Source organism: Diadema antillarum, unplaced genomic scaffold (assembly GCF_040938485.1).
Source record: "Diadema antillarum isolate AM-2024a unplaced genomic scaffold, OU_Dant_1.0 seq00001481_RagTag, whole genome shotgun sequence".
In the NCBI taxonomy this organism is placed as follows: domain Eukaryota; kingdom Metazoa; phylum Echinodermata; class Echinoidea; order Diadematoida; family Diadematidae; genus Diadema; species Diadema antillarum.
The window spans coordinates 721,693-736,590 of record NW_027272220.1 but is presented as its reverse complement, the minus strand read 5'-3'; the positions used below and the strand labels follow the sequence as shown (position 1 = coordinate 736,590).

Genomic DNA, 14,898 nt, shown 5'->3' with positions numbered 1-14,898 from the left:
GAAAATCTGTGGTAACCCTTTTTAAATAGGGAGGTTTTTGAAAATCTGTTATGGACGCAATCTGGCACTGGAAAATTAAGATTTGAGCTCACGATGCGTTTTCTACCCTGGATCATGTGACCACGAATGACAAAGAGCTGATACCATCTTATGAGGTTTTCCTTCGTAGCTCAGCAGCATCCAAGCAACCAAGGTAGCCTGGAGGAACCAGCCTCAAGGTGTCATGGAAGTGACTTTCTTACTTCATGGATCATGGTGAACCCTGTTTTCTAAGATTTGCTGATGACTTAGGAATACATCATTTGCTGCATTTCTCAGGAAATCATTTTAGATCAAGTCAGGCCTTCACTGCATTGGCAATCATTGGCCCGAATTCACGAAGGTGGTACAAATGAAACTATGGTTTAAACCATGGACAAAAACCATGGAGCACCAAGTGTCACATGGAATATTTCGTTATGAAATCAGTCATTTCTTTGATGACATGATTATTTTGTAACGAAATGGCAACATTTTGTAACGAAATGAACATTTCGTCCATGAAATGATAATTTCGTTAACGAAACGGTCATTTTGTCAAAGAAATGACCAATTTCGTAACGAAATATTCCATGCGACACTTGGCGCTCCATGGTTTTTGTCCATGGTTTAAACCATGGTTTCATTTGTACCACCTTCGTGAATTCGGGCTATTGAGTTAAACCTGAAGAGGCAGTTGTTTCCCTTGCTTGTTTTCTGTGAAATAAAGGCAATAAGAAGACCTTCACACATTATGGCACTTTTAAGCAGTTTATCAGGATATGTCAGTGACGAATGTCATTCAAATTTGTGCAGCTGTCAAAAAATTGCAGCACCATTACTGGTAGGTACTGAGGCAAGTAACATCACGTGCCTCGACAGAAAAGGTCAAACGACACTGAAATTTGTGTGATGCAGAATCAGAAAAGTGCATTGCTTTGATCAAAAAGAGTTTTGAATGCTGTAACACTCTTCAACTGCGACAAAAATAGTGTTGGTCATTTCTCACAGCACAACAATCAATAGTTTTATCTCACATATTGACTAACATCTGTGAAATTTGAATAATGATTAGCATGATGTGAAGTCATGGAAGGACATTACATTCCTGCTCACAGTAGTATTTTGTTTAATTACTTCTTGTGTTGAAGCAAACCCATGTAAAGGGGGTGGGGTTGGTGGGATGTGGAGTATTTTCATTGAGAATGGAAATAGTTCTTTCATGTGTGTATCTATTTAATCTTTCCTTTACAATGGCCCTAATTGTTGAATACAGTAGCCATATTTTGCAGGTCCTCCTGAATCTCATTTGTAGTTGGCGCAAGGTATCTAAGCTGCATGAGCAATATTTTCAGCAGAAGCAGTGAAGAAGAGTGAACGAAAAATTAAATGACCCATCTTTGAGTATCTCAAATATCTTCTAGCCACTAGTTCAAAGCCAAGTTTGTCAAATGTTTTCCTGTAGAACACAAGTCGTGCATTAAGATAGGCAAAAAATTTACATTTACTACAAATCATGTTTGTAGTCCCCCACCCCCTCCACTGCAAAACATCAACAGCTCAAAAGAATCCCCAATCTGACTACAGCTAGCCTTGTTTCAAGGTGTAAAGTGCATTGCAATTACACAGTTCTCATGCTAAAGAAATTCAGATATGTGCTCCTTGACCAAGTTCATTTTACCTTTGTATGACATCTCATAGGTCTTTTTCTATTATTTTATTCTTATTCCAGTTTTCTTATTTTGATTGTACTTTACAGATGAAATTTGTCTTGCATTAATGGGAAAGATGCTTGAAATTGTAAAGAGAATTATTTATGCCTCTACACTTTGATTACTAATGGAGAAATGTATGTATATGGTGGAAATTGATTATTTGACAGTGGAGTGCAATGTTGTATTCAGTCACCTCTCATGTCAACAAATGCAGTTTGATGTTATTTTTGTCTTTAACTCTTTATGTGCCACATTCACATGTCCGACTCAGTTGACGGCATGCCAAGTTCACATAATATGCTCGAATGCACAAATCTGCCTAAAAGCGATTGATAAATTGCCAAATGCCACAGTACAATGAAAGCTTTTCTCGCAATTCCATTCCTGTCACACATAGCTTGCAATTTATGTGGTGAAATTTTTAAGTTTCTGTCACTATTCTGTGTGCAAAAGCCATGCCTCTACAATAACGTAGCTACTGGTCATTTGAAAGCAAACAATCATAGATTTGTCATACAATTTACATCAAATCAGAGCTTGGCATTTTCTCTGCAACTTTGCTCATTACATGTCCAGGGTAACAAAAATCTATGAAAGTTGCATAGATTTGAAAAACGGAATGCTTTCCCAATGCATGATGACTGCTATCTCAGAATAATGTGGCACACAGGGGCTCACACCATGGCACATGAAGAGTTAAAGATGCCCTAGTTTTAAATAATTCATTAGGAGAGATGTGTAACTAGTAATGCAGAGAATTTTTAACAATAAAAACTAGCTATTGAGTATCAAGCCTTGAAGGTCTGCAACAATAAAGTCAACTCTGCAATTAAAAAGTCTAACCGCAGCAAAAGCTGTGACTTGGACAATAATAGACTCACATAGTGTAACTTAACACACACCTGAATTGAATGTGAAAGTTCACTGCAACTTGGGCTGGAGTTGACTATACTTTCATGAAAATCACACCTCAGTTTTTGCACTTTTTCATTGGGTTACAGTAGCAGAGTTTTGCATGAATTTGGCATGAAAATGTTTAATCCCGACAACATGATCATTTATGCAATGAGATTAAAGATTTAAGTCTCCATTTATCCCACTGCTGATGTCAATGTGACTACACGACAGTCATCTTATAAGAGAAAGAAGGGGATGCATGCAGCTTCCTAAAATATATAAGAATAAAGAATTTTAAAGAATATACATGAATATGCATGAAGAGCTTTAAATAAACACACAACACACAATGTAGGAGATGGTGTACTTAAATCAGTGTTATCATGGGCTTCACACTAAGGCCATCTCAAGGTAGTTGGGTGAGGTAGAGCTGCTAAGTCTTCCATGATTCTGCGGGGGGGGGGGGGGGGGGGGGGGGGGGGGGCCTGAAAACTTGTATCTCTTCATGGCTACCAGATAAGAGCATACTGTAAAAGTGGAAATTTTCCCCATGTTGAAATTTTTGTGCATTTCACGCAACTAGAAACTAGCACGCAATTAAAGCACGCAAATATTTTTGCTTGCCGTATGTTCCAGCACTTGCTGTCTTGATTGCACAGAATTAAAAACCACGCAAAACTGTCTTCTCCGGCCAAGCGCGAAAAATTACTTACGAGAAAATACCCACTTTTACAGTACATCACATAAAAACATCTCTGCCTTGGGAGTCCCTTTTGCCTATGCCTGTTCCACACAAGCAAGCCCTGATTGCTCTTTGGAATCTCCCTGGCAATGTGATGTGCTCATGTCGGCATCCCTGGTAGAGGGTACTGGATTTGAACTCACTCTGAAAGTCTTATATCCAATCAGAGATTACAATTGCTTGCAACTTTGTCCACTATAATCTCTGTCGAAAGCCCAAGTGGCTTAGTGTGACAGAAAGGATCTTTTATTGCTATTTAGATTTCTTTTCTCTGAAGATTTGACTGCATTCATGAAAGTAGCTGTGTGAACCTTATCAGAGTCTGTCAAACTTAAAAGTCTGTCAAACCGAAAAGTATTTGAATAATTAAATGTGGACAATTCAAAGAAACCCAATCGTGAAAACCAAATACAATTCATGAAGTGTAACATTTCAAAGCTTTGATAAAAAGCATATGGACTTGCTATCATCAGCCTTAAATGCATTAAGATTTAAATACTAATCACAAGAAATTTTCTCTTTTTTTTAAATGATAAATGCTTTTCCGTGAATTGGAGCAGAGAACAGAGCATCCGTGATGTTATACACTTGCCACCTGGTGAGGATGGAAGTAGGGATTTTGTTTGAATTAAACTGCCATTTAGAAAAATATACATCTGTTGAGTGGATCATCTAACTTTCAATCCACATTTTCACGGTTAGATTGCCTACTGCATTTACCATTTCTTGAATCCTGGGGAACATGCCCATTCAATTCTCGGTATCGCCAATGCGCAGGAAACTTCTGTGCATGCTGAAGAGCCCCGTCACAGATGAATTGTGGGATTCCTTGGTGCCATCGTCACCTCCGGGTGTCTCACGCATGTCGCCATTCCCGTACAATTTAATGGAGTTATTTGTCTGCTTTTCCGTTGTTATTCCTTTTTTCTTGGCTATAATTCAGCTTTAAAAGAGTTGAAAGTTTCTAATTTTTTGCTGATTTGCGGTAACTATAGTCATGGTTCACTACTGCAAGGTTTCAATGTGCTGGTCACATCATGGAAAGCAAAGAAATCTTCAACAAAAAATACCCCTGGATAAAGACAGAACATGACCTGAGTGCATATGCAGCCAAAAACGGGGCAAGTTTGTTCCCTGAGCTATCCCATAATGCATCAAAAATGCTGCTCTGTACACCGCACGTAGGTATTGGCGATACCAAAATTGCATTATTATAAACAACTTGAGTCACTGACAAATTTAGAAAAGAAATACCCAAGGGTTGAAGAGCATGAAAACAGCCTTGTATCTTACTTGACATATTAGCTGTCATTGCCACTAACCATTTGAAGATGATGTACCAGGCATTTTGTGAAATTACTCCATGCAAGAGCAAATACAGTGTATATTTAATATGTGATCACTGTATATACAGTATGTGAATTTACATATCTGTGTATTTCCTCCATGTGGTTACAGATGTACAGCATAGCTGAAAATAAAGTCAACCTCGCATACCTCAGTGTCAGATTGGCCGAATAATCTCGAAGGCAAAATAAAAGTTCCTACTTTTTCTTAATGCATTTCCTCTTCATAAAACACAAGTTAAAGGGACTGTACAGTACTGGTTGAGGTAAGGGATTCATGTTTTGAACATTTCTAAGTGAGATAATGAGAAACCTCTTATGAAATATGAAAGAGCATGTCATTTTAAGAAGGATTCAACGTTTATTTGACGAAAATTGGTTTTCAAATGGCTGAGATGTCCAAAAAAGTGACAATAATAAAAAGCGACAGGCCACAACTTTATTAGGATCTCTTTGTTTCACCTTGTTTTTGGATATCTCAGCCATTTCAAAACCGATTTTCATCAAATAAGCTTTTGATACCCTTTAGAATTGCATGCTCTTTGACATCTCATAGAGTGGTTTCTGAATATCTCGTAAAACGTTAAAAGCTAAATCCTCACCTCGACCAGAACTGTACACACCCTTTAAGCTGCAGTAACTTACTCGAAGTTTGGCTATCTCGATGGGAAATCCCAAATCCCATCTGAATTCAACTTTTTCCCCACTTTACGTGAAGCAAAGTCCAACATTGCTCGACTATTCCCAGGCAAACAAATACCAAGATTACATGTACGCATGTGTGGGTGGCAAACTAGACAGCATCACACGTCCTTTCACACTCGATTGTAAGTTTGTGGTCAGAACAACTTTGCGTTCAACACTATACATGCCTGTACACAATATGCACACAAAACACTTTGCCAAAGAAGCACAATGTACATACGGTAATTATGACAGCACAATGCTCTGCAAAGCGCTGGAAGAGAAAGTGTCCACTCTTCTCCACTTGACATGAAGTTGTGAGTAAGTGTATACCTAGTATTGTATTACCGTACAGACATGCCACACACACACACATGCAGACACAGTTCAGCATGCATACCCTGCAACTCACGTATTCATTTTTTTCTTATTTTTTGTCGGTTTGGTAAGGGATTCAAGTTATAACCTGGAAAAAATGAAAATGAGCATTTGGAAATAAAAATGTCTACTTCCATTCTATTTATTCACATTCTAATTGATACACAACAGTGACAAACATGCAGACAATCTGCATTACACACACCATTTTGAACAGCAATACAAAGGTCCAACGTCTAACATGTTGGAGCAAATTTGTGCATGGACCCCGAAGTTCATTTAAAGGGGAATGAAACCCAAATAAATTTGTGGATGCAGTACAAGTGATGTTGATAAAAATAAACCATATTCATGTAGCGCATATCAGTGACGGAAGGAAAATAAAGAAATATAGGAAAAAAGACATGAGAGAGAGAGAGGAGAAAACGAGGCAAGATGAATAGTAACAAACTTGTGACATAGACCTACAGTGCAAAGCTGAGACCATTGACAGGTTAAAGGGATACGATAATATTTGTCGATGTGAGAATTCAGCGTTTACCAAGATACTTGAGAAACCACTTTACGAAATGAAGGGGTCAGTGCAATATAGTGCTAACCCACACAATGATAATTTTGAGATAATCGCTGTTAAATGTTTGGAAAGTCCATACATAGTACATTAATAAAACATGAATGCATGCATTTTTTACCATCTTATTGGTTGAATTAAAATATATTTTCACGGAGGTTAGAGTGAAGGGTAAGGATCATGAAAATGCATGGAACTCAATTTTGACAAAAGTGTGGGTTAGCACTATATTGCACCGACCCCTTCAAATGTTAAAGAGCATACAACCTAGGAGGAATCCAAAGTTTATAAAAATCGGTTTTTAAATGGCCGAGATATCCAAAAACAAAGTAAAACAAAGTGATCATAATAAAAGAGGGGTCCCACATTTTATTAGGATTGCTTTGTTTTGTATATCTCAGCCATTCATTTAAAAACCAATTTTTATCAAATAAACTGAATTCCTCTCAGAATTATACTCTCTTCCATATTTCATAAGAGGATTCTCATCTCAAAAAAAAATCATCAAAAAACATTTGAAACCTGAAGCCTCATCTCAGCTGACACTGTACCATACCTTCAAAGAAATGAATTTTCAAAAGACTGAATAAAATCATCTACTGTATCATCCTCTTTGACATGCATGGGTAATTTGTTCAATAACTTTGTGGTTGCTGGTTGAGGATCTTGCACTGTTAAAAGTTGTTGATATTGTGGGGTGGATAAAAGAAGTTTTGACTGAGAGTGAAGGTGTTGTGCCAGACGATGTTTAGTTATTAACTGTTGTAGATACTAGTAAAACCTATCAATGAAGTTTCAGGATAATTGACAATTTGTTGAAAAAAATGAAGCATTTTTATAGTTCAGGTGCAGCCATGGCTGAATGAGAGACGGCTGGAATGCATGATGTCACATACAGAAAACGCCAAGAAATACTGAACAGAATTTCACAAAATCTCTTATTTTAATCAAAGTACAGATTCCATTGACTTGTCACCGACATGTAATATCACTCCCCCTGCTTTCCGAAAGAGGCAAGTCAAGTGCTCTTTCATTATGCTAGGAAAGTGAAAATGTGTTGAATTTTCTTTATATTTTCCTTATATCATTGTCCATATGTGACATCAAAAGATGTTGCAGTCTTCTCATCTAGCAACGGCAGCACCAGAATATTAAAAAATTCATAAATTCTGAACAGATTGTCTAATTTTCTTCAAATTTTCACTGATGCGTTCTACTACATTGCTGCATTCACTAAATCCACATATAAATTGGGTTTCATTTTCCCGTACATCATACCATTTTCTGCAGTCCCGACTGATTCGAAGTAAAGTGACGTTGACTGTAGATGTAACATGTCTTCTCTCTCTCTCACTGTGTGGGTCTACTTATACGATTCAAACTCAAGAAGCAGACACGTGCAACTGGTAGGTTCTATACAACAACAATTTTTTATTGAAAGTCTCCCAGGAGGCAGGCGTTAAACTCCCACGGATGGAGGACACTTTGTTATCTGGTACAAAATAAATCTTCCAATCAGCTATAATACGGAGTGGTAGACTCTCATTAGTAATAATGATAATAAAAATAATAATAAAACAGTCGCCTGTTTTCACATTACACAAAACATGATTACATTTCATCAAGTGTATGCCAATATTTGTACCATGTGTCATTTCATCACAAATGCAGTACAGTCAAACTGGTTGCTTGTAGTACATCACTTCAAAATAGCATGAGACCTTAATATCAAAAAATGTTGTTAGAAAAATCATACAGAATTGATTAAATTACTTTGTAGAATGATACAGCGGGAAAAGCATAAAGATGCATTCACTCAAACTTTCAGCATTTGACAGCAACCATTGTACTTGAATGTGCCAACTTTAAGAAAAGGATAAGCTCACATTCTTCTTGCTTTTGTGCCTTGTGTCTTGGAAGAGCAAAACTTAATTTTCTTTTGAGACTTAGTTCTCTCAACTTGCCAGACTCTACATATCAGTGTGACAAAATCTAAACAACGTTTTACAAGTGTCTTCATTTTTGTTTGATAGTATATCATGACAGAAAACATGATTATGTTGTTCTTTTGTCTACAATCTCCAGTTCATTCCAAGCACTCTGCACAAGGTATATATGAAGAGTTCCTTGGAAGAAGACCATGCCACAGTGAGCTTTTACTGCAGTTACTTGAGTTATAGAAAACGCTTGCAGAGCCGAAATATGGGCTAGGGAAGTAGACACATAATGATTTGCTCATGGTATACCACCTTGTAACATAAATAAATTGTTCATATTCTACAGGTGAAATGTATATGAAACTCAGTAATACAACAAGTATTTGGAAGGGGGGGGGGGGGGGTGACCAGTAGGATCAGTGTGATATTACAGAAGCTTTATGAAGTATGGACAGCACTCAGACACTGCCATGCCCGGCTTAAAAGCAAGTATCTCCTGCAACCAGTCACTGTTATTGTACATCAACCTGGATGCTTCGTGAAGATACCATCTGTTTCATCACATCCGTCCACAACTGATGGCAGACATTGATGAATTCAGCATAAGAACAACTGAACTTCCTTCATCTCAAGGAGATGGAGGACAATTTGTAAGACTTTGAGACAAAGTGTATGGCCAGTTTACATCCTCAATACATCCATCCAAAATATTTAATTTGAGAGCTTGGCAAAGTATTTTCTTGTCAACAGGGAGTTTTTATACATTGTGTTGCATTTCAATGTCAATACAAGTCATCAAAGCAAGCCTCAGTAATATATCTGATGTATGAACTTTACATAGCATGCTCACTGACAAGGAGACTGTTCACAGTTTATTCTTTCTATCAGATGTCATCAAAGGTGGTGTGCAAATTGGTATGTTGCAGGTTGATTAAACGTCTATGCAGTTGAGTAGCATAACAATTTATTGAAGGGTTCTGTAATAGGAGCAGGTACAAGGATAAGAAGGATTTTCAAACATGATTGTGACTACTAGTATGGTTGTGAATTTCAAAGCCAGACCTACAATTGGGTTTAGGATTTCATGGTAATAAAAGGAAAATAAAATAAGAAATTCAGGCATGCTGCTCTAGAATATTAAAGTGAGAGTAATTCAATGCATGATGCTAGACCAAACCCATTCTAAAAACATTCAATCTTGCTAGACTTCTTGCTGGATGTCTGGGAACAAGCTCAAATCTCCTCAGCATCTCCTTGAATCTATATTGGCATTAGTGTGGAAGTAAACCTGCTGGAAATGACAAACATGTTTACATAGATTTATGTAAAAGTGGAAATTTTGCAAATTTCCCACAACCAGAAACTAGCACGGAAATAAAAGCATGTGAATAATTTTGCCTGTTATATGTTCTAGTAATTAATATCTTGATTCTGGAGAATTAAAAACATGTGAAATTCATCTTATCGAGCCGAAGCCAAAATATCCACTTTTACAGTATGTTTTGTCATTTCCAGCAAGATTACTGTATAAAGATTACCACATATTCGGTATACTGGGACTTGAACCACTTACTATCAAATATCAATGTATCAAATCTCCTTGGACTTAATACTATTGCAACTTTGAGTAAAGAGCATTGTGTTAGGTGAGCATTGAACTCGAGCATAACCAACATGGCCAAAGTCAAGTGTTCTTCCATCAGGGAATAGAATCTGTTTTTCTATGGGGTGGGAGGGGGGGGGGGGACTGTATCTTTTATTCCCACAGTACTGGCACACTGAACAGGAAAGGAGAAAATAGATTCATTATTGAAGTAAAGAACACCTGATATATTCAGCTATGCAAGATATGTAAGTGCTGGGATGAAGTACATGTGATTACTACTCGCAATGACCACCAATGGGACAGGCATTACAATCGAGAATGCCTCTGTGGTTTGTAATAGACGTCATAATGAAATAGATAAAGGAAAGAGAAGAAGATGATGACCAAAGCGCAAACGGCATTAATGATGAGAGTCTGCAATACAGCAAAGCAAATGAAGTCAAGACATTTCCAATGTTATGCTTTGTATGTCTGTCTGAAAAGTACTTCCCCACTGACACCTGCTTTTGGGTCTGTAATAACTCTTGTAATGTGTCTACTGCTAAGAGTGATAATGAGACACAAGTTGACATGATGTGAAATGACGCTTTTTCTTTCTTTCTTTCTTTCTTTTTTTTTTTTGGTTCATGCTTTGCAGTATCAAATGCATAGTTGTTGGACACTGCTGATGACCACTCAAAGTAAGTAGATTTCTCCCACGAGAGAGTAGAATGACCCATCTCATCTATCCTTCACCACTCCTTTGCCTCACACAGGCTTGATAAGAGTCTCTGTGGAGACAAGAGGACCCTGGATGGACTCCAAGTACTGTTGCTGCACTCATTCTTGCCCTCACTCCAGACAATCAGCGACCGGCCCCTGCCACATGCAGGAATCATAAGCACTTGTTCGCGAGTCTTTCAGACTGTAGCAAAAAAGGAAAGGGGAATCCTCAGTACGAGCTTTCAAAGAACTTCAGCTCCTCTGGTGACAGCTGCATGTCTCTGGGAGGAGTCCTGGGGGGTCGGACCGGCTCCTCGCGTTTCTCCTTAATGCGCCGCCTCGGCGGGGGCATGAGAGTCTGTGTGAAGCCCATCTGGGGGTGGTGCTGGTGTTGCTGGTGCTGGTGTTGTTGTTGCTGGTGGTGGTGGTGGTGGAGGTGATGGTGGTCTGCATTGTTGGCGGGGAAGGAGGGCACATGTCCCGTCTGACTCAACAAGAAGGCGTGGTTGTGCTGAAGGTGCTGAGGGGTGCGGGGCACCCAGGGATTGTCACTGGATGGTGGTATGGGGGGTGGAGGTTCCCTCCGTGGGATGGAAGGCGCTGCAACGGAAGACACGCCCGTCAGCGGGCCCGGCAGCGAGCCCGACGCTTTGCGCTGGAGTGATGAGTTGCGCCCTAGTGAGTTCGGATTGCGGTAAGTCCTCGGGGGAACCAAAGGGATACCCCCATTCAAGTTTTGAGAGTTCCGAGGGGGTATGGGGGGACCGGTGTTCTTTGGGGGGAGACTAGGTGGCTCATGAGGATTTGGTGTAGAGCTGAGACGAGAGCGAGGCGGTCGGGGAGGAGGGGGTGGCTCTGCAGGCTCCTCTTGTGTGAAGGACGGTGTACTTGAGTTGCCTTCAGACAAAAACAAGAGTGACAATAAGTACTGTAAAAGATAAAATCTTTGCGACGTTGAAATATTTGTGCATTTCACGCAACCACAAACTCGCGCAAAAATAAAAGAATGCAATTATTTTTGCTTGCTATACACTCCAGTGGTGCATATCTTGATTATGCAAAATAAAAACAAGCGAAACTCCTCTTGCCCAATGGAGCGCAAAAAGTTACTTATGCGAAAATTTCTACTTTTTCAGTTCCTCCAAACTTTGTAACCAAATTTTGACATCAAATGTGAATATCAAAACCCATGGCCTGCTGAAAATACACTGCATGATCAATGCACGGTACAGGGTTTATCTCAAACTTGCAAAATGACGATGATACATTATCATCCAAATTGGAAACAACTGTGATCTTTTTTTTTTCTGACGAGAGATATAATGTAGTAAACATAATTCAAAATATTGAACTGCGTATTCAAGTTGCAAGGTTGAAATGGTGTTCCTGCATAATGCATACTGCAACATTGGTGAAATATACCCATCTAATGTGACTGCTTTTCTGAAGTACACTGGAGTCCTAATTCCTGTTCCATTACAACCTAAATTACCCTGGAAATGAAGGCAAAGTAAAGCAGAATGTACAGTGTGTACAGACAATGTGTGTGTGTGTGTACAGACGGTTATTCTTGGAGGTGAATACTCACTTCCTAAATCAACACTGGAAAAGACACTGCTGTCAAAGATAGACTGAGTGGACGTGATGGTTGGTGTCCTTGGGGAAGGAGGCGTGGCACACGTTGCCTTGGGTGAGGTGGCTTCTTCGTCATGCATCCTCTGTGGAGGCAAAGGAGCACAACATCAGGGCATTGCAAGAAATATCTCTCTAACTTGCCCAAATGAGCACAGGCCCCATACATGGAACAGACAGGCCCTCTTTCATATTACTTGCCCAACAGCCAGTTCTAGTCACCATAGGCAAGTGAACGAGTGGGTATGTAGCACCTTGCATATTTACTTTGTCTTGGTAAATGCACTGATCAGAACGCACCTGTATTTTCGTTGTTGTTTTTTATCACTCTCTAAATTTCCATATCCTTCCCCATTATGTTTAATGACGCAGTTTAAAAAAAAACAACAACAAAAAAACTCATTCAGTCCCACATGATTGATTTACTGGAATATCAAAGTCCCAAAATCAACTGACCGACTGCATTTAGTAAGGGCACACACAGACCTAACAGGAACATCAGACTGCAGCCAGATTCTCCTCTCTGAACCATGATCATGCCTAATCATCAACCACAAATGATCAGCAACGTCAAAGGGGGACAAGTACAAAATACTACATGATTTTCTCCTGTTTTGTTAGTCACTAGCAGTTTGAGGGAAAGAGAGCCTAGGCACATTCCACAGGGAGCTTGCCAGCTACAAGGGGTGAGTCACTACCACCCACCTGGAAGCTTGGAGATCGTAGGTCACTGGTCAGGCGCGACGTACCGACCAGCGACATGTGTCTACTGCTTGATGGCTTGATGCCTGGAGACTTCAAGGAGTACTCATACTTTTTGGGCTGGAGGAGGAAAGAAGAAAAATTGAAAAGTGGAGGCTCTGTCATAAAAGATAATAATAATCACATACGTGTTCAAAGCCATATCATTATTTCGGACAGACCACTTATTAGAAATTATAAGCTTTATCTTTGCACAGAATGTTGCTCAAGACTTTTAAAAATGTTGTCTTGTTAAGTGCACATTGCGCTACCTTGGTGGCCAAACATGCCTCTGTGTCACAATCTTGTCCAGCAGCTGCAACTTACATATTTGGGCAGCTGCTTGCAGTTTCTGGGCTCAATCTCCAGCGACGTCTTGTAGAGGTAGTCCTGGAATTCCTTCTCTGTCATCTCCGCGAGGGGATTGAGCTCCTCAAAGAATTTCTGTCCAGATGAGAAACAAAGATGAATGTTGAAAACCTTGTTTGATGACAACATCTCTTGCCCCATTGTGGCCCAATGCAGCTACTATGTGAACTCAGCATTGCATACTAGCAGAGTTTCGGTGCATTGAGAACATTCAAATCAGGCCTCTGAGAGTACAGAGAAACTTGCAGCAAACTACAGGAAAGCAGTCAACTGCTCACATTATTCCATAGCGAATCATGTAATTGCATTAAAATAGACACAGTTATATATATGTTGATATGCACATATATACAGCATGCAGTGATCTCACCAATTTATTCCATTACAACAAAAAGAGAATACACAGTTTTATCACACAACTAATACAAAGAAGAAGAGAAAAGTCCATGACACACAATCACAACGAAATTCCTGTCACAAGGAAGTAAAAATTCAGGTCCCAAAACTATCACTCATATCTCTTTACATACTTTACTGTTGTTCAGTTATAACAAAATTTCGATGTAATGAAAGAATACTGCCAGTCCCGATGACTTTGGTTAAATGGGATTTGCCTGTATTAAAGATTTTGCCACATACACTACTACAACTATCAACACAATAACAGCAGCAATTAAAACAAAAAGGGACAAGTTGTCCTCTCACCCGTATGTCTTGTTCTTGCGACAGACAGTACGGCTGGTGCTGGTACTGCTGGATCTCTCCTGTGATCTCCGCCACTCTCCGCCTCTTGCTGAAGTTGATCAGCCCCTCGGAGCAGTTGGCCAGGAAGTCCGGGTTGCCTTGCTCGATGAAGAGAATGTTCGTCAGATACATTCCTGTGGGTGGGGGAAGGTGAGAGGGAGTGATGTACATATGAATGGAAGGCTGCGTGTGTGGTTGCTTCCCTCTGGGGGGAACTTCGCAATCTCTGTACCAAGCAGAATGAAGGACTGCTTTCAAGTCCTAAACAGGAAAACTTCAATACAGTTGCTGGCAGAGTGAACCATGTAGGAAAAATGCTTAGAAAGTAATACTTCAATAAAGATACCACAAACATTTCTCTCACAACGGTATAAAAACACACCTTTTCAAATTTAGAATTGCTAAATGTTCAATGAACTCACTGCCAGTCACTGAAAGGAAAACAGAGTCTCTTGAAACATCAACGACCTGTCTTTAAACATTATTTGTGGAAAAGTCACTTTTAAGAATGATTTTGGCATTTTCTGTTTTCCACACTACCTTTAGATAATGTAGTAGATGGACAATGCATGATAGAAATGAATTATCATCATAATCCAATGTTTGGAAACTGAACAATGAGAAGTTATGTAGATAGTTAGCCATTCAATTTGTTGGGGAAACCTTACCCAGGAAAGGCACACAGGGTGGGTTGATGGAGCGAAGCTTCTCTTGGTACTTCTTGTAGTGGTCTGTCCCAAGCTCCTTAGCCTCCTCCAGTGCCTGCTTCTTCCTCAAATCCTGCAAGACAAGAGCAGCCAGCATCAAATTGAGGGT

At 39.4% G+C, this 14,898-nt stretch overlaps 1 protein-coding gene across 1 annotated transcript in view; it reads right to left on the bottom strand.

Moving 5' to 3' along the window:
- Nucleotides 1-10,051: 10,051 nt before the first annotated feature.
- LOC139709935 (son of sevenless homolog 2-like) overlaps nt 10,052-14,898 on the bottom strand; it is a 58,195-nt gene continuing 53,348 nt past the window's right edge. The window contains exons 22-27 of the mRNA XM_071621891.1: nt 14,751-14,862; nt 14,044-14,216; nt 13,297-13,413; nt 12,934-13,050; nt 12,185-12,314; nt 10,052-11,493 (exon numbers count right to left, since the gene is read on the bottom strand). Of these exons, the coding sequence (XP_071477992.1) occupies nt 10,826-11,493; nt 12,185-12,314; nt 12,934-13,050; nt 13,297-13,413; nt 14,044-14,216; nt 14,751-14,862 (1,317 nt within the window). The 3' untranslated portion in view covers nt 10,052-10,825. The remainder of the gene's footprint in view (nt 11,494-12,184; nt 12,315-12,933; nt 13,051-13,296; nt 13,414-14,043; nt 14,217-14,750; nt 14,863-14,898) is intronic.